The sequence below is a fragment of the Micromesistius poutassou genome (assembly GCF_964030765.1).
Source record: "Micromesistius poutassou genome assembly, chromosome: 22".
NCBI lineage: Eukaryota > Metazoa > Chordata > Actinopteri > Gadiformes > Gadidae > Micromesistius > Micromesistius poutassou.
Window position 1 is genome coordinate 9,898,369 of NC_140292.1, and position 20,184 is coordinate 9,918,552.

General features: G+C 46.7%; 1 protein-coding gene across 5 annotated transcripts in view; it reads right to left on the bottom strand.

Moving 5' to 3' along the window:
* The window catches only part of mast4 (microtubule associated serine/threonine kinase family member 4), a 66,308-nt gene that overhangs the window by 14,385 nt on the left and 31,739 nt on the right, over positions 1 to 20,184 (bottom strand). For 2 of the 5 annotated variants that reach the window (XM_084486746.1, XM_084486743.1), the window contains exons 5-18: positions 19,855 to 19,935; positions 9,340 to 9,428; positions 8,760 to 8,829; positions 7,618 to 7,696; positions 6,807 to 6,964; positions 6,561 to 6,636; positions 5,677 to 5,886; positions 5,006 to 5,107; positions 4,514 to 4,646; positions 2,735 to 2,799; positions 2,102 to 2,193; positions 1,425 to 1,633; positions 1,054 to 1,192; positions 94 to 226 (exon numbers count right to left, since the gene is read on the bottom strand). In XM_084486746.1, coding sequence (XP_084342872.1) covers positions 94 to 226; positions 1,054 to 1,192; positions 1,425 to 1,633; positions 2,102 to 2,193; positions 2,735 to 2,799; positions 4,514 to 4,646; positions 5,006 to 5,107; positions 5,677 to 5,886; positions 6,561 to 6,636; positions 6,807 to 6,964; positions 7,618 to 7,696; positions 8,760 to 8,829; positions 9,340 to 9,428; positions 19,855 to 19,935 — 1,636 coding nt within the window. The remainder of the gene's footprint in view (positions 1 to 93; positions 227 to 1,053; positions 1,193 to 1,424; positions 1,634 to 2,101; positions 2,194 to 2,734; positions 2,800 to 4,513; positions 4,647 to 5,005; positions 5,108 to 5,676; positions 5,887 to 6,560; positions 6,637 to 6,806; positions 6,965 to 7,617; positions 7,697 to 8,759; positions 8,830 to 9,339; positions 9,429 to 19,854; positions 19,936 to 20,184) is intronic. The other 3 variants (XM_084486745.1, XM_084486747.1, XM_084486744.1) reach the window with 2 other exon arrangements.

Below are 20,184 nucleotides of genomic sequence, written 5' to 3' on the forward strand. Positions count from 1 at the left end.
AATGTAAGCAAAAAGCTATGAACCACAAGAACAAACCAGCTTCGACAAGGTACAGATTTCGCCCCGAGAGTCCCGAGAGACCACAAAGGCTACCTGCTTGTCGGAGAATTCCCTGGCGTCTTTCTCGATGTGTCCTTCGTACAGGTTGGTGGTCATGTTCATCAGGCCCACCTTGGACAGCCCAAAGTCGGTCAGCTTGATGTGGCCCATGGAGGTCACCAGCAGACTGGGGAGCAGGAGACGGAGGAGGGGGAACGCGGGTGGTGAAATTATGAACGAAAACAGAACATGGTAAACAGCTATTGCTGATTTATCATTCACTAGTCCATCAGCCTCATGCAGATTATTTGATCAAAATTAAAATTATACTTTTTCTTTCTTTCATAAATAAGCAGGTCAGGTGGAGGCATCTTGCATCTTGGCTCAAGGGTGCGTACACTGCAGACATTCAGGGTTTGAACCTGGGAGCCAAACACACCTACCCACCGTCAGTGTTGGGGTAGTTACTCCAAAAAAGTAATTTGTTACTTATTACTAGTTACTTGTGTAAATTGTAATGAGATTACTTTACTTGTTACTGTATTCTGAAAGTAATTTCACTACTTATTACTTTACTTTCAAAAAAATGTATAAAAATAAAGGTCACTTTATTCCCTACAATTAAAGCAGAAGTGCTCTTAGTGCGGGATTGTTGACGGGGGGGGGGGGGGTGTGACAACCACAATTTAGTGCTCGCCTCCGTTTCCGTCTCTACCTCCATTTCACTCAAATCGATCGCTAGGGCAAGCAGCACACACACAGGGAGCACGCATGCACGCACCACTTCAACAGATCAGAACTTTACACAGGCAAACGGCTTGGGTAGCGCAGGAACGCGCGTTCCTTTAGTCTAGTAAAGTAGTGTAGTTACCGATATTTTTTGTGTCATGCGTTACTTTACTTTGTTACCCAAAAAAGTGATATCGTTACTGTAATCCGTTACTTTGTAACTCGTTACCCCCAACACTGCCCACCGCGCGCGTGTGTGTGTGTGTGTGTGTGTGTGTTCCTCACTTGTCTGGTTTGAGGTCGCGGTGCACGATGCCGTAGTTATGGAGGTACTCCAGGGCCAGCACCGTCTCGGCAAAGTACATCCTGGCCATGTCCACCGGCAGGGGCCCCATGTTCTTCAGCAGCGTGGCGCAGTCGCCTCCTGTCCACACACACACACACACACACACACACACACACACACACACACACACACACACACACACACACACACACACACACACACACACACACACACACACACACACACACACACACACACACACACGGTAAATGTCAGTGGCATATTGTCGCAAACAAGAGGTCCTGGGGGGGCAGTGAGAATCCTGACAGGAAAGTAGAGCCATCCAGAGGAAGCCGGGGGCGGGACTGACCTTCCACGTACTCCATGACCATGCAGAGGTGGCGGCGGGTCTGGAAGGAGCAGAACATGGACACCACGAAGGGGTTCTCGGCGAAGGTCAGGATGTCCCGCTCCACGAAGGCCTGCTGGATCTGGTTCCTCAGGATCAGGTTCTGCTTGTTGATCTTCTTCATGGCGAAGCGCTGCTTGGTCTCCTTGTGGCGGACCAGGTAGACGGCGCTGAGGGGGGAGACGGCGGCGCTTAGAGACAAGCAGCCGTCTTCACCTTTGTCTCTAACCTTACTGAGGAATCATTTTATGCTAAAACCTTTGTACTCAAAGCGAATGCTACAGTTATTTACAACGCGGCTGAAATCATGGTTTAGACCTGCTTAGATCGCAATAAATACACACTGACTATTTTTTTTTTGAATTAGTCCATCGATAACACAAATTAAGAAAGAAGTCGTCACTTATTCTTTTGGCCATCCAGATTGGAGAGGTCAGGTAAACTATAGTTTTTTCAATAGTCTATTATTTTTTATACACATCTGAACCGCGATTGGGCTTAACAAATAAAAAATAAAAAGGAAAAAAAGTGAGTCCTCCATTCAAGAAAATTTCCAACAGTCTACTGAACCCCAGCTTTGTTTGGAACAGAGTGCCAGCACCAGTGCGGTCACAAGACCCAAAGAGAGCGGTTCTCACCCGTAGGCTCCGTTGCTGATCAGTTTCATCATCTCAAAGTCCACCTCGCAGGGCTTACGCCTCGACCGCAGCGCCGCACTGATGCTCTGGGACTGTGGGCGAGCCGTCATGGAAACATTTACATCATCATCACAATACACATAGCGGACACACATAGCATCTAATGGAAGGGAGGACTGCTTCGCCATCGCATTGTTAAAGAATGGCCTGCAACATCAACATGTTAACCGGCCCGATTTACTAAAATGCACGTCAATGGTCCGACGTTTCCGGGGATTAGAGTTGATCGACGCAGACCGCATATAAAGCAATACTCTCTTAGATCAGACAGGAAAGTGCAGAGCGGGCAGTTCCCCTTCAAAGGTGACTTATTATACCACCAGGTGTGACTGTGATTAGCCATTCCAAGCCGTGAAAATCTGCCTCTTCTGTCATCACAAGTGGGCGTGTCCGCCTAGATGGGTGCTGGATAGATCAGTCTACCAGCCTACCCAGTGGACTGTAGCAAACGTTGCTCATCTATCCAGCACACATCTAGGTGAACGGCTTGTAACGGCTAATCACACTTGGTGGTATAATATGTCACCTTCAAAGTGTCACTCATCAGCCTCATCCACAGTTGAGTGGCCTCACCTGGGACTCGTCGGACTCCGGCGTGTCTGCGATGCCGCTGTCGCAGCCCGTCAGCTGAGCGATCTCTACAGCAGAACCAGAACAAGACCCACGTCAGAGCGTTGTCAGGGGGGGGTGGGGGGGCTTCTCACTGGAAGAGCCTGCGCAGCGGTGGTGTATGAGGGCAGAGCGACCTGCTGCCAGACGCCTTGCTAACACCTCTGTTCTCGCAGAGTCTTTAAAAAGACGTTTATAGAACACGCTGCCACACGGGTCACACACACCTTCCTCCGTTTCTCTGAGCACTTTTTGCAAACTACTTTTAGGACATTTTTGCAGAACATGCAGATTGCTGGACAACCCAAATAATAGACGATATTGGACCGTTTGACAGGGTAAGTCCAAAAGATTGAACACTTGGCCCATGCTGTACACCGAGATGGCAAGATATCCTCATAAAAAAAAGGAATAAAGAATAAAGTAGGGCCTGGGGACTTTGAACGATGTCGTTCACCGGATGGCTCCAATGTGCTGACGCCAAACCTCACGCGGAATTGAGAGTAAATGGAGCGGAGACGGTGAAAACGGAAACATTAACACATGTTCAGCGGCCATTAAGAAAACCTCCCAGTCCAGAACAAATAACTCATTATGAAATGTCAGGACACACACACACACACACACACACACACACACACACACACACACACACACACACACACACACACACACACACACACACACACACACACACACACACACACACACACACACACACACACACACACACGTACGTGTGAGCGGGTGTGTGAGCGCTAAAGTCCCCGCGCCGGTGTACATCCAGGGTACCTTTAGGGGTTCGTCTGCTCCCCTGATAGACGTCAAAGCTATTTTTATAACGGTGCCTAACATCTGTCCCTCTCCTACTAGGCCTGCTTCAGACACTTGGAGACGTCAGAGCCGATGAGCCGCGGTACGGCCCCTGAGGGGGGGGGACAGGCAGAGGAACGGGCTGATGCTGAGGACGGGGGTCTACAGGGAGCCCATCGTCCTTCTAATTAGTCATAACGATGGCTGGTCCCTGGGTCCAGGGAGATGGCGGGACGATTAGAGCGTCTGTTCACTACGTCGGTTCACTTTAGTCAAAGATTTTCTTCGCTAACGCCGCAATCGATTTTCTTGCTGCAGCCGTTGTGTCCACTCGTGTTATTTTTCTCCTACAGTTGCAGGAATTTAATTTAGACGTTTGGGGTTTCCTTGGATTACTTCGGGAACAGTTTACTTATGGGACAAATCTAATTTCCTTTATAAGAGCCAGGCCGAAACATCTTCGCCAGCAATCAACTAACGGTTTAAATAAGTACGTTTTTACACTTCTCATTCTATGGATAAAATAAAAGAAAGAAAATAAAATTTTCAATCCGGATATACACACCAAATAAAGCCTACACATATTAAAGCCCTAGCTCACGTCAGACAGCCCCTAGCTTACTAGCGTAGTTTGCCAGGCTAATGGCTTCTTTCTCCGACGTGGAGTCATACTGAATTGAGCGAAGGAATTAGACGTCATATCTGTGGTACACGGCTATCGCACCACGGATATGAACCAATCAGATTGCTTGATTTGAGCTACCCGTGCGACACACACACACACACACACACACACACACACACACACACACACACACACACACACACACACACACACACACACAACACACACACACACACACACACACACACACACACTACTGGTATATTGCACATCTGTGACTCCGGGGGGGGGGGGGGGGGTCCTACCTTCCAGGGGGTCCCGCGTGAGGCCCAGCTGGCTGATGATGTAGCGGGGGATGTCGGTCTTGATGCCCTGGCCCTCCTTGGCGTGGCCCTCGGCCGCCTCCAGCAGGTGGTAGAACTCCTCCGGGTCGAACTCCTGCAGAAACACGCGCACGAAGCGAACCGCTTAGCGGCGCCGCGGTGACACGCACACGCAGAGGCTGCCGTCGGTCCAGGGCCGGATATATATACGACGGAACGACCAGAGGGGACTTTATTTAGCTGTTCACGTCCGCAAACTGCTTTGTTATAATTTATCATGAAAATAAGTTTGTGATTTTAAGGGATTATGTTGACTTTTAAATATACGTCACTATCCCATTTCCATCAAGTTAGGAATGTGATTTTGGACATCATCTGATGAACTACCCAAAGAGGCGGACTCTTTGCATAGCAGACCATCACAGAGAGATACTGCCTCATGGGCGTGGAGGGAGAGGGGAGTCATTAACGTACCAGGCACTCCAGGAGTCGAGCCGGCCGGGCGATGATGATGAGGAGCTTCTTCACCAGCTCTTTGATGAAGTTCACCTCCTCGCTCTCAGAGCGCTCCGTGGACTGCGCAGAGAGGGAGACGAAACGCAGACAGGCCCGGTTTACACATGAGAGAACCGGTCTGAACTGGACTGAGACACAGACAATAGAGAACCCAGGCACACTCTTCATCTTACTCCAGTCCAACCAGAAAAGAACATCATACCCAAAACTCTAGTGCTGGAGACCAACATTGTGAGTGAAAGCTATCTTGCGGCGTTCGCCTGCATTTTAGATTTCTATGAATAATGTTCTTCGCTTGTCTAATATTGGTATTGCTCTGCCCTCATTGTTTCAAAGAGATGGTTTGCCCTACTAAAAATGGGAAAGCACTGCCTTCTAAAACGTGGACCTTTACACAAGGCATTGGAGTGGATGACAATCCCATTACAAAATAATTATATCCATTATAAGCCTGCTTACGGCTGCACATTAAACTATAACAACTGTCAATCTACCAAAAACCAGAAACCCACTCAGTAGATCCCGATTGTACCTGTGAAGACAAATTCAACTCACGGTGCCAGCAGCCCACGGACGAAAGCCTTCGATAATCAATAACTAAACGGAGAACACCCAGACGGGCGCCTCACCTCCTGGAAGAGCCTCTCCAGCTTGTCGGTGAGCTCGCAGAAGTAGCTGGAGGTGATGTGCCCCAGCCGGCTCTTCTCCAGGCAGTCCCGGGCCAGCTCTATGATCTGGTGGTGGGCGAAGCCCAGCACGCCGTCGGCCAGCGGCAGCACGCTCTCCGGGGAGCTGCTGCGGATCACCTCCAGGATGCGCTCCTCCATCTGGGCCGTGGCCTGCGGGGCGGCGGGGGAGAGGGGGAGAGGGGGAGAGGTGGAGAGGAGGGGGGGTTTGGTGATTGAAGGGCAGCAGTGCCAAGCGATTCAACGCAAACGTTAGCGATGGACGTTTAGAAGACGCAGTGATGAAACCTGAAGACGAGCCAGAAGACCACTGTAGGAGTTCTACATTCAAAGATGTCTCTTTAAATAATCCTCTGTTGGGTATGGCTCATTTTAAAACAGACAGTCCCGCTCCTTGATTCTGATACGGTTTATTATTTAATTTTATTGTAAGACTATGTTAGTCTGCCTCGTTTATGAAAAGTGCTATATAAATTAAGTTGCCTTGCCTTGCCTAAACATCCATTTTAAGTATGAATGTGCTGCCATCTCAGTTTGCTAGCCTATTCAGCTTGGCAACCAGTTGGCAGTCTTGATGAACTACAGTATATTGCTTGGCGGAAGAATGATGATTTGTCATCAATAAATTATGGCATTTTATGTTGCGGTGTGTTTATTTTGAGAAAGCTCACAAGGTCTATAGAAACCATTGCAGTGACGGTTTTATTAGATCAATAAGCTGCTTGAGGCGTCATGTCATTATGGGATGTCGGTGATTCTTCAGTGATTTAGGAACAGCTAGGAGGCAGGTTGAATTTGTGGGGGACGGTAAACGTTGGGTTGCTCACCTTAGGAAAACGTTCCTTGTACACATGATTCATCATTACGATCTCATGGTCGTAGCAGGACGGGGACCTTCCAGGGCTGCCAAACAGAATGACACTCATTAATATTAACAACAGTTTCACGCTAAAAACACATCTATATTCTGAGCGGTCATGCATCCAGGGCGTCTTCAGTGCGAACACTGAAGGAAGCCCACGTCATATTATGGTATATATATATGATAGTATTATGGGATGGCGGGCACATACCTGAGGCTGCGCGAGCGCGGCCGCATGGGCGTGATGCGGCGACACTCGTCCGCCCCCCCGATGCTCTCGGTGCAGAAGTGCTTGGACAGGAAGTGCAGCTCATCGGGGGTGGGCTGGAAGGGCAGCTGGTGCAGCTTCTCCTGTGATGAACAGGACGACTGGAAATGAAATTAGTATACATTGGACCGGACCAGAGGGACACAAAACCCCGGGGTTTTCATCTTATGCTCTTGGGTTGTTGGGTCGTTTTTGGGGGGGGGGGAAGGTGGAGGATCTGACGGTCGGGACTCTAGCGGTCGCCAGGGGTGACGTAGGCCGGGCGGAGCGAGAGGACTCCCTCTTTGTAGTGTGTGGTTGCGTGCATCACGCGCGATGATGACAGGGTTCACCGAGTGTGCATTGAGTTTCGTCGAGTGGTGGTTCAGTCGGTTGTGTGGGGTTGGGAAGTGGAGGCAAGTGTATTGTACTTTTACTGAATTAATTAAGCAGACGGTTCTAACTACAGGGCGGTGGATACAGCTCTTTCTGATGGATTTCTCCTAATGCGCGCGGTAAAAACACCCACGAGGTCTCTCTCTCTCTCTCTCTCTCTCTCTCTCTCTCTCTCTCTCTCTCTCTCTCTCTCTCTCTCTCTCTCTCTCTCTCTCTCTCTCTCTCTCTCTCTCTCTCTCTCTCTCTCTCTCTCTCTCTCTCTCTCTCTCTCTCTCTCTCTCTCTCTCTCTAGGTATTTCCTTCAGTCGTCCTATAAAAACAGTTTCTACTCTGCTCCCCGGTTCTCGTGGAGGGGGGGTCGGGGGGTGGGGCGTCTCACCGAAACCGTGGAGCTGGGGGTGTTGGTTCCATAGCCCGACGAGGGCAGGGAGGCCAGGGACCAGCGGCGACCGTCAGACCTGGTAAACAACAACATCCCATCGGTTACTCAACTCCATAAACCAAAAGGAACGCTGCCTCAATGAATGGCATGGGGGCCGACGATAATAGAAGCTTCTTCAAAGAGGTTCATCTCAGGGCAGCCCGGCTGTCGCTCATCACACTAATAAGGGTCTGCTCCTTTGATGTACCAGGGCACGGGTGGTAGACTTTTTAATTAGTGTTGTGAGGGACAGCTGTGTTGGTCCTTCGATGACGCCACTGTAAGAGGGTCTGCCTTGGCGGCAGGTATGGACGTCCCCATTAAAGACTGTTCTTTTTCATCTAGGCGTAGCAGTCTAGGCTTCGCCTTATGGGCTTGTCCCACTAGAGTTATAATAACATAATTATCGTTCTTTCTTTAAAGATCCAGCACTCCCCAACTATTATGGGTCACACATAACTTGGAGAATAACGTGATGTAGTTGATGAAAAAGATAACATCTACCCATCACTCACACTGTAGCTCAGGACTAATTAAATCCTGGCCAATGAAATCGGAGGTACAGTGATCAACACATTGATTGGATGACATGGTAGAACATGTAAACATGTTGTATGTCACCAAGACGATGGGGTTCAAAATGAGTGCCATCACTGGGGGAGGAGATGCGATGTAAGGGGGGGTTTATGGATGATAGCCTAGCATGGGTTTACCTGTCTGCTCTGTGGAAATGACTGTAGTTCGTCATGAAGATAAAGGAAACAGAAAAGTACATAGAGCATAAAGACTATGTAGGAAATAAAGAGGTCTTAATTTGTAAAGAACAGAGTATTAGTTAGCTGGGGAGTGGGGAGCTCTTTATCAGTCCCACACTGAGGCGTTCTGAACCGTGTTGGATTGGATTTGACCGCCGCAGAAACTTTTGAGGTTTATTTTAAACACAGAGCGAGCGGTTGATTTTAAAAATAGATCTGAAGTGTAGAACGACGGATGAGACCAAAGCCAATTCCATAACATTCAATGTTTTACGATTTGTATATATCTATTTTTAGATTTTTGGTTGCACTTTTCCAGACCATAATATGCAGGATGGTTCTTACCTTCGGGCGAAGGAGAAGTGAGCAGAGGCACTGGGAGAGAAGTTCCTTGGACTGTCCTGAGGGCTCGACCCTAAGAGAGGGGATAACATTATTAAAAACATAACCACCCAATACAGTACAGGGTTCATACACAAGTTTACTACTCAGTTTTACTAATCAGGGGCCAACTTCATACTTACTACTTCATACTACTTAATAAATTCCTTTATAATATACTTCTAGCAAGAGGCAAAGTTATAATTAAAAAGTAAAAAAAAAAAAAGTTAATCAATAAGTTATTTATTTAAATGAATAGTTTAATAACAAGTTACAAATTATTCCAAACTTTGTTTTTAATCATTAAACCCTTTTATCCAAAGCAACTTAGAGTGTAATGAGATACATTTCATTAAGGAGCGGGTAGCTAATCTTCTAGAAGCTCATGAATGTCTAAAATGTAGACTGCAGATACTGGGCATCAAACACACAACCTTTCGTCTGCCAGTAGAACACCCAAGCCACACTACCCACCAGACACACATGTGATATAACATGAAGATAGTGGGAATAAATACGTTGTTCCAGTCGGTCAGTCACCTACCTGTGAGTGATGAGAGTGGGGAGTGGGGTCGGGGTAACGCTGACGACTGACCACTTCCTATCAGGCTCTTCCTGTTGCTGGTTCGGCAGCTGTCAACACCACACACAGACGTAAACAAATCAGACACAGTGCTCCAACTCAAGGACTCGTCTGTTCAAATACATCCCCCTATCAGCACAATACAGATAAAAGGGAGGTTTCCAGAGACAAACACAGAGAACCAGGAATAATAAAGTTCCTGTAGAGACTAAAACCTCAAAGCACACAGAGCACGTATTTTCGCTTCATATTCGTATCGCCACCCGAAAAAGAAATGCAATCATATCATTCTTCAGGGAGAAACGTGTACGGAACACAGAAATGAAACGCAGGTCTGTGTTCAATCTGTCCCGACATGGCCGTGTGCTTTGGCCTGGAAGGAAACAATATATTTTACTCTGAGCCAGAGGAATCCAGCACAACACTGATAATAGTTAAATCAACACCCACAGTGCGTTGGACTCAAACATATCTTATTATCATCCATGTCCTTCACCCCAATCAAAATGAGACCCACATGGTTAGCTTGGCTGGTGCTTTTAAGTGTATCACCGAGCCATGAACGATTCTTGAGTCATCTCATTAAAGATGTGGGAAGTGGATCAGAGAGAGACGGGGACACTTTACCTCTGTCTTGTTTCATTTATTTCTACATTTCTGTGGTGTGCGTGCGCGTGTGCGTGCGCGTGTGCGTGTGTACTAAGCATCACAGCAGATGTGGTTTGGATGCAAAACAAAACAAGAGATCCGATATTCAACCTAGTACAAGATCTCACTCTCGGCCTGTTCCCCTCTTAAAGGAGCGGTACGAGTCCCTAGAGGTCTTCATACTGAACGGCTCCATACCGTTATAGGAGGGGTTTGAGTCCCTAGAGGTCTTCATACTGAACGGCTCTATACCGTTATAGGAGGGGTTTGAGTCCCTAGAGGTCTTCATACTGAACGGCTCCATACCCTTATAGGAGGGGTTTGAGTCCCTAGATGTCTCCCTACTGAACGGCTCCATACCGTTATAGGAGGGGTTTGAGTCCCTAGAGGTCTTCATACTGGATGGCTCCATACCCTTATAGGAGGGGTTCGAGTCCCTAGAGGTCTTCATACCGGATGGCTCCATTCCATTATTTTCCGGTTCATTGTAACACACACACCAATGGGTGTTTGGTTCCTTTTGTTCTTCGGTGAACCATTAAGAGAAACAGTATGTGTGTGTCACGCTGGATTTGGCAATGGAGAAACACCCAGCGGGTGTGATGATAAAAACCAAGTGTAAACCGGTGTGACAGTCACCAGCCCCGCCGCGATGTGAAAACGCCGTTTCAGAATCAGAGTACAGCACGAGACGTTGAGCACACTCACAGTTCTCGTCTTTTTTTTTTAATTAGGTGACCTCTCAAAAATGGCGTGCGCCCCACTTTGTTATTTGCGTTTGACCTTAAGCGAGATTTCCCAGGTCTGCTCTAGATCCAAGGTGGTAGAGAGCAGCAGCAAGGTGTGTGTGCAGTAATAGGTCAACTTCAGGGTCAAACCTCAATCATGAATCACCAGAACGACGGAGGATATTTTTTGTGGTTAATCTTGTTTAGTTTAACTTGTTGGATGTCAGCCTCTGAAATATAGCACAATGGTTGTTTGCTAGAGATATGCCACAGGAAAAGTGCTTCGGACTTAAATAGTGCTTCAGACTTAAGCCCTTATTATGGCCCTTATTATGGTGGGAAGATGCATGGTATCACAGTAGAGAGAGAGGTAGAGGTAGAGAGATAGAGAGAGCCTATGTTCAGGTCAACCGTGCTCAGATTCTCTAATACATTGCTTTAAGACCAGTATGCACACATATCCATCCCAGCAATTCATACTTCAAAAATGACAGATGCCAAAAAATGACAAAAAACATGGTAACACTTTAATATAAGCTTGGTACATTAATGAACCTTGAATCACATTTTTACATAGCATTAGAATGAGGGTTATGAAGAGCTTTGTTTAGCAAAGTGTGATGAATACCTGTTGAGGGTTTTGTTGGTGGCATGCAAAAAGGCTATCACCAGGAAATGGCTTAAGAAAGACACACCAACCATTAAAGAGTGGATTGATTTGGTCTATACTATATTTACAATGGAAAGGATCACATTTAAATTGAAAACTCACGCAGATATTTTCGAGGAAAATTGGTCAAAATGGCTTTCTTATGTGTCAACTTTACGGTCTGACTTTATATAGCACTAATGTACAATGTATCCCTCAGTTCAATCAAATGTTTCTGTTAAAGAGCAGGGTTGTTTTATGGTTACATGTAAGATACAAATCTGTGGGTGATATGTATGTATGGTTCAGGTAAATATACAATATACAGCAATAAGTATGTACAAGAGTGGACTTATGTGTATATAGTGTGTGTAAGCGTAAAAATTGACTTTCTGACTTGTGCCTTGGATTAGAACTAGATCCTCTCCCTAATGTTAACTTTTTATGTATTTTATTTGATGTCCATATATACCACCTTTGTTTATGTTCTATAAAAGAAAACTCAATAAAAAGCAAATGAAAAAAAAAGAAAAAAGAATGGGGGTTATGGATAGGGTAATCAAATAATAAAAAAATGAATACATTACATAACCACCAGTACCCTAGTTAACATGAACACCATATAGGGCTTGTACATTAGTCAATTATTACTAGACCCTCAGTTCACTGTTAAATAACCGTTAGTTAATGCATTATTATATTAAGCATTAACTAGTGTTATTTAATAGCTACTGAATGCATCCTTAATGTAAAGTGAATGTTAATGAAATTTCCAGGATTACCTCAGACATGACGAGCACCCAGGGCCCGATGCCCCCACCTGATGTACACACAGCTCCATTGACTATTCATTAGAGGTGATCAGGCTGATTTTGCGACAAGGTCGACTTAATATACCTTCAGTGACTTGTGACGCCTCACTGCCTCATGATACAGAGAAGAGGAGCAGAGAGCAGAACGTTTTCAAGATTGATTCTGGAGGATATTTGACTCTTTTTTTTGCGTTGCCATGGTTTTTGTTAAGGACTAAATAAATAACATAAATGTACTGTGCATTGCTAAACACCAAACTCAGAAGTCCAACCCCTGTCCAAAAGACAAAAATACCAAGAGCCTTATGCACCTCAGTTGATCGGTTTAACATCGACGCCACGTAGCAACAGAGCTAATCTCATACCACAGGCACTTAGATTTCACAAAACATCCACCTTGAAAAGCAGCCAGCAAATAACACCATGGTACACAGGTGCCCAGTCAAACAGGATCAGATTTAATATACTCTATTTATACCTCCTCACTGGATTACATCCAGACCCCCCCGACACACACACACACACACACACACACACAAAGTGTGGAAGCATAGGAGCATTAAAATGTCAATTATTATGTTGGTTTTAATGTTGTTTTTGGTAATTGTTTATTCATCTTGAAGGTATTTGTCGATAAGGGGAGACAGTTGTTATTTAAACTCCCACAGCATTTGTCATGCAAGACTTGGCAAAACAATGCTTTCATTTGCCTAGCTTATGGTATATTAATGTTGGATTAAGACTACAACTCTCTTGAGACCTCTCAATATAGCGGCGCATCGCCAACAAACAACAAAATCCATGCAGCATTCTTATGGATTCAAAACACTGTGGCCTTGTCTTCAATACATAAACACCTTTCACTCCACAGTGCTTCAAGGCCACTTCCTAAGGAACCACATTCCTTAGAGAAGACACCGTGCAGAGGCTTTTGGAACAGCCATAGAAGGATGAACACAACAGATACAAATCCTGGATGATGCACCACTCCAGAAGCCAACTGTGGAGTGTGTGTGGATGATGGCTGCTTTAAGCAGCCTCACCTGGCCCCGAGTGAGACTGATGGGCACTGGGGCTGGGTGAGACTGCACACCTGTTGTACATTGTGCACAGGATGAACCACCCATCACCCCACACCCCACAACCCCACACACTCACACAGAGATCTCTTGCAAGGTGAGTTACACCCCCTGCTCTGTATTGTCGTCATCTCACCCGGTGTCCATGGTCTACAGGAACCCAATAAAAGCCCGCTAGGTGGCGTGTAGCAACCGACAGTGTTGGTACACTGACCAATCAACAGCTTATGATAGCGTATGATGCCATAGGGGGCTTGTACGCATTGTTGAAAGCATCATTGGATTTTGTGTTGTCGGCACTCTGCCATATTGAGAGGAGTCAATGGCTGTGGTATTGAAAATCACAAACCAACGCATAAATACAGCCACCTAGGCTAACAAAAAACGATGTTTGGGCAAATCTCACATGAGAAACGCTGTGGCACTTTCAAACACACCGATGTCTCCCCATGATGACAGGCCGTTTCACTATGAATTACTGAACAATGACCACGGAAGAATCTGGAGCAGACAGCAGCTCAGTGTAGGTGCTGAAGCGAGGGGAGGGATCCTCTCACACAGCTTAAGGCCGATGAAGGCGCCGCTGGCGGAGATGATAAGGCAAGAGGAAAGTAGGCCATGTTGTACTGCCGACATGTGAGACTCCTGCTTAAAATAATCTATTAGAAAAGGACTGCTTTAAACCGGTCGTCAAACTCACACAATAGCACAGGTGATTACGGACTGTCGTGTTCTGGCATTCTGGCATTATTTAGCCAAACAAAATTGGAATCGATTCAATAATTATTTTCCCACTATTTAGAGACTGAATATTTAGAAGAGGGTTGTGTTCAATGAAAGTGTGAAAGCTAAAGTGAAAGGGCTTTGCATTGATTCTGTTCTGAATTCATCAACCTTTCTTGTGTCCTCCGTGTGGGAAAGCGTGGTGAGCATTTCTTCATCATTGCTTAACCTTCCAGAGTATCGCTTTGAGAGGTTTAAGGTCACATGACGAGAAATGACATGGCATTACTAAGCGTGTTATGAAAATGGTCACACGCCCCATTAAGTTTCCCTTCTTCCTTTAAATGTATTCTACACTCACTCTCGCTCATTAGGTTTCAAAAGAAAATATTGAAATGTTAATTTCTTATATTTAACTGAGACCCGTTATATGTACAATTATTGCATTACATTTATTATCTATAAAAGTGCTTCACCTGAAAGCAGCTTTCTTTTAACAATTCGTCCTTCATTGCCATCGTTTCAATATCTTAAGAAAATGAATCAATTCATAACTGTGGGTGACCAAACAGATCCACTACGGGTACATATTGTCCTAAAAAGACTCAATGTATGCTAAGCTCTTTTGTACTAAAAAATAGGTCAGGCCATGGATTAAAATAATGTGCAGCGAGCGGCACTGTAAACAGAATCCACTGATCATGGAAGTATTTAATAAACCCCTTCAGCAACACTACCCTCCAATCCAATAACACTTATCACTTCTGGAACACGGTCCCCCGTGACACACGGACCATCGCGTATCGTCTGATATAAACACCCGTCACTGCTCCGGACTTATGGTTCATCTTGTAGAAAACAGATAGACACAACGGTTCCTCCTTCTGCCTTAAACACACAGATCTGAACCGTCTGCGCGCGGTACGACCCGGCCACTGCGACCCGGCCGTCCCAGCAGAGGGGCGGACCGGAGACCAGCTCCCCCCTGGGGGGGCAGGGGGGGGGGGGGGGGTCCACCTCCTCCGGGTTTACCTTTTGGAGCGCCGCAGCCGCGCGCCGCTGAAGAAGTGGGGCATGTTGAAGTTGGACAGCAGCGTCCACAGACCGGGGTCGGACATCGCCTGGTCCGCGTCGTCACGGCGACCGTCGCCCGTCGACAGACTCGTCGGACTCCCGAGAGGTCCCGACGGACCTGGGGGTGAGGGGCGGTCCGCCGCGGGGCCGGTCCGGGGGTGGCCGGTCAGGACGTGACCGCGGCGGGGGACGTCCCGCCAGAGACGGCGGGGGGGAGGAGGGCAACGCCTCTCGGCGGGACGGGACGGGGTCCGCGCTGGGGGGTCTGCGGCCAGACGCGGCATGGACCCATTCAAAAGAAAGGAAAACCAGCAGGGAAGAGGGCGCTCCGTCCTCTGCTCTCCCGTCTCTCCTCGCTGCCGAGGGAGGAAAAAGTAAATCCGAGGGAGAGGAGGGGTCTCAGAGGAGCGCGCGGCCGGCGGGAGCGAGCCGTCTCCGGTGTTGCTCAGGATAGGACCCCCTCCTCTCCCTGCTCATGTTGTGTTCTCATCCCCGGGCCGCCCCGCGCCGTGGGACTGGAGTCCCAAACTCTTTTGACATCGCGGCTCACTCGCCGCTGCCCCACATGCGCCGTATCATGTAACAGGCATCTTCCATTTCACATCCCGGGCAGAGGGGGGGACGGTGAGTCAGAATGCTGCTGCATCATCAGCAGACGCAGCGCTCCCACAGTCTGGCACCCCTGCCGACACCGCTTAGGTCTGGCGTATTAAGCAGCTCTGATATTTGAAATGGGCTTTTCCATGAGCATGTCCAGAGATGAGTGAGTGAGTGAGTGAGTGTGTGAGTGTGAATAAGCTATGACACAGAATCACAGATGTATTGCAAAATAAAACAAGAGTAATAGCTTGGACGTGTGTGTGTGAGAATAAGTTATGACACGGAATCGCAGATGTATTGCAAAATAAACCAATGTAACAGCTTAGACGTGTGTGTGTGTGTGTGTGTGTGTGTGTGTGTGTGTCTGTGTGTGTACAATTCACACCAAACAACGTATTGAAAGCCCAACAAACCTCGACTGATGAGCCTAACGAGACACTATACTCCCCCAGTGGAACGGTGACAATAGTGGAAACCTCACAATGGTGGCACAGCGGCCCATCAATCGTGTGAATACTCCAAACAGACGAAGAAGAGAAGGCAGGTTCATTGTGGTTTAAGATGGTGTCCGGGGAGCCAGAGGAGCACTGTGACGATAAAACAGGACGGGCCGTAACTAGATAAGAAAAGTTTTTACAAGGGCGATGTTGGGGCTGGGAGCCACAGCCAGTCCACACCATCAGGGAAAAGATAAGAGTCATACGTGTACGGTGAAATAAACAACTCTAGACAGACTGTTGCAGACTGTCTCAGCAACCAACTCTTCAAACTGAATTTTTCGGAATACATTTTGTGCAGTTTGTACCAACACCTCACACGCTCCAAATACATGAAGAAATCAATAGCTCGCATTCAGGATTTAGGATCACTACATATGATCCTCAACGTTGTGTCAAAGTTTCAGCCAATTGGTGCAATGTTACAATTTTAACCCTAGAATAGGACTGATTGAAACAATTGCGAAAAGCTAACCAGCTGCTCCTGATGCAGCAGGACCAGACCCCCTGAAACAGCACACCAGCAAAACAACCCCGACACCATCATGCTCCGCTACCATCTCAGCCAAGACTGTAAAACATAATTAACTAGCCTGTCAAAGCACGCGGCCCGCTACCATATCAGGACGTCCACCGAGCGCTCTCCATCGGACCCATCTCTCTGCACCGGCCAAGAGGACTCTAAATAATATAGACTCTGAACTGGTCACGGCGTTGCTTATTTTAAGACCTTTCCACCTCAAAAGGGATGAATTAATAAGTGACAAAAGCATGACCTTGACTGTATCAATTATTACTGCTCCACTTTTGGCCAGATCATAATCTTATTCTTCATATGTTCACCAGCAGAGGGAACCTCTTTGGTTGTTTTCAGTGAAATCTAGGTTGGCCGCCTTTCGGGCACAATCTGTGACATCGCATCTATGGAACCAATCTGGGTCCAGTACACAAATGTATGCAAATTGAAGATTGCGATCTGGTGAGACGAAACCTTCACCACACAGTGACAGAACACTGTACGAGGATGAGTGGACAATTATAGGAGACTAGGCATTAGTTATAGAAGACTGATTTAATGTAGCCAGCCAAATGTGGACTCCATCCATGCACTCACACTTGTTAATGTATTCCAGGTCTTAACAAGGTATAGATGAAAATATTCATCAAACCAATTAGATGATATTGAATATGGCTTGATCCAGAGAGAAGACGTGACTGGACGGCTTTGCATCAGGACTATTCCTATGAAGCCTATAAAATACATTTTTGTGTGAAACCTATCCATCCATCCAGCCTATATATAATATGTATAGTTACTTGATATACTAGCATTAGACATAGGATACTTGGTGTGTACCAAATCAAGTTGGAGTTGCGATATTTCCTCATCTGTTAATGATCAAACTGGAGTGGCCAATTAGTATTTTACTTTTTTTGTACATAATAAGGATACAAACCTTTAACCACAGATGCACTCACAAATCATCTAATAAGAAGGTATGAATAATAAAATAAACTGCGCCCACGTATTCAATCTGAAGGCATTAATTCAGTCATGCAGTCATTTACCACTACATATTTTAAAATAAATCCTCCAAAACATCTTCTCCGGCAAAGAAGGCGGCTCTTGCATAAAGTGCATATGTTCCCACAAAAACACTATTTTCTTTTAGGCAGATCCATTTTTCTAGTGTCGCTTTTATTCCATCAAGATAAAGTACTGTGAGGCTTGAGATAAGGAACCCTGTGCTTCTTCCCAAGTGATCCATCATGGCCAAGTACACTGTCCAAACAACTGGAAACTAAAGTCATTCTCACAGATTGCCAAATGTTGAAGAGTACTGTACCGCTTTGCTTCTAAAAATACTGAAGGGACCTTTTGCTCTGCGGTCCGCAACGATAGCCCCATAGCTGCATCATCATCCTCACATTGTCTGCTTCTTAGAAGTCATGACGCAGATGCATTGCAAAATGAAAACTAGTGTAATATCTCAGATAGGCTGGAACACACCTGGGGTTGGACAGACGGGTACAGCATCAAGTAATTGACCTGGAGGTGTCGCAGACATCATTCTAATACGATTCCCTCCCCAGACACACACACACACACACACACACACACACACACACACACACACACACACACACACACACACACACACACACACACACACACACACACACACACACACACACACACAAGTTCAAGGTCACCAAGTAGCCATTTGGCTGGAGAAGGTGTGTGTTTACAGCAAGGGAAAACTGCAAAACAAGCACCAAGGACTTAAGAGCAATGCAAAATAGCTCCATATGCTACAAAGAAAGTAAGTGAAACAAACACTGCAAGGGCACAGAACAACAGGAACCAGGAATGAACCAACACTGAATGGTGCAGTTAAATCTGCTTAGACCACGGCCAGGGCACAATGTACAGAGTCCAATGGTGACTAGTGACTAATAGTCTCCAAATTCAGGAGAATCGCTTTAATTGCCCACTTAATGCTTAAAGAAAATGAAAAAGAATGTGATGAAAGAAATCTCCCACCATGGAAATAAGTCTTGGTTGTACCAGAGACTGACCAAAAGCCTCAATCGGAAATTGTACTTGAAAAAATGTCTCTTGTTTAATTATTTCAATATCAGATCAGGTCATCATAAGACCAATTATTAGAAATCATGTATTGCAGGAGGATAGGAGGAGAGGAGAGGACAGGAGGATAGATCATAGCTACTAAAGATAAATAAATATATTCCATTTGGTGACACTGATCCAAAGCACATAATCCTGTTATGATGGCTCGCCCCGTATCATGGACCCCCTCACCAGGGCCCTGTTCTTCACGCCATGCAGTAACAGTAGAGCCAGACAGGACAACGTGACTCTGTGACACAACGTGATTCACCCATGGGGGGGAATTAGCAGGAACATCCCACTCCCCAGTAGCCGGCGGATACAGTCATCCAGCTCTTTCACAAGAGCTCCCACCGCATCGCGCATCATGTAGCGACGGCGAAAGCCATTGAAATTAAGAACCGCGTCCGCCCAATTATACATCAGGCCTCGTTAAGACACGGCAGATAACGAGGCGCCGACGTTAGACCATTTATTTCTGATGGACTTTTAATCAAATCAAGTCCATTTTATCCCCTCCGTATTCAAACAGATTTGGAGAGCATTGGCCACTTTGATGTGTTTGAAATCCTACTTAACACATGAAAGAGGAGCGTAAGCCCAAATCACAGATGGGGGTTGGGTGGTGTGTGCGTGCATGCGTGCGTGCGTGCGTGCGTGCATGTGCGTGTGTGTTGGGGGGGCAGAGGATTATATAAGCCTCAGTGTGTCCTCTTTCCTCCAAACTCAATTTCAATGCCTACGACCAATTTGGGGACGATCACAGATCGAGCAACGAAAGCAAAAAAATTGGACGGGTTCCACCGAAGTGGTTGACTTCATTTTTTTCCCTGCACAGACAAATTATAGACCAACACATGGAGCAAAACAAACCCGCTGTCTGCCAAGTCCGTTCCTCTCCCACAGCCCAGGAGCACTCCACACAGACACAGGACAGAGCAGGTGGACGACAACACTTTGAACAACAACAACAACAACAACGACAACGACCCCCCCCCCCCCCCCCCCCCACCGGAGGGCTTGTCGTGGCTTACCTCCAGAAGTGGAAGGCGTGGAGGGGACTGCACGGGCTGCAGGGGCTAGTGGGGGTGGGGCTCAAGCTCCGGGGAGTCAGGCTGGAAGTTAAACGGTAAAGTGCCGGTAAATAGCCATCCCTTTAGATACGGCGTACACCAAACCGTACGCCCGACCGCCGCGTGCAGAAGGCTGGGTAGGATCAGGGCCGTTTCTGTCTACTACAGCAGGGTTGCGTCGTGCACAGGTTCAGCTGAAAGACTTTCTAATGATTCATCAATCAATATATCGACTGATGAATCGCTGAAAGGTTGTCCGTACACACGGCCCACTTCAAATTGAAAGTACGA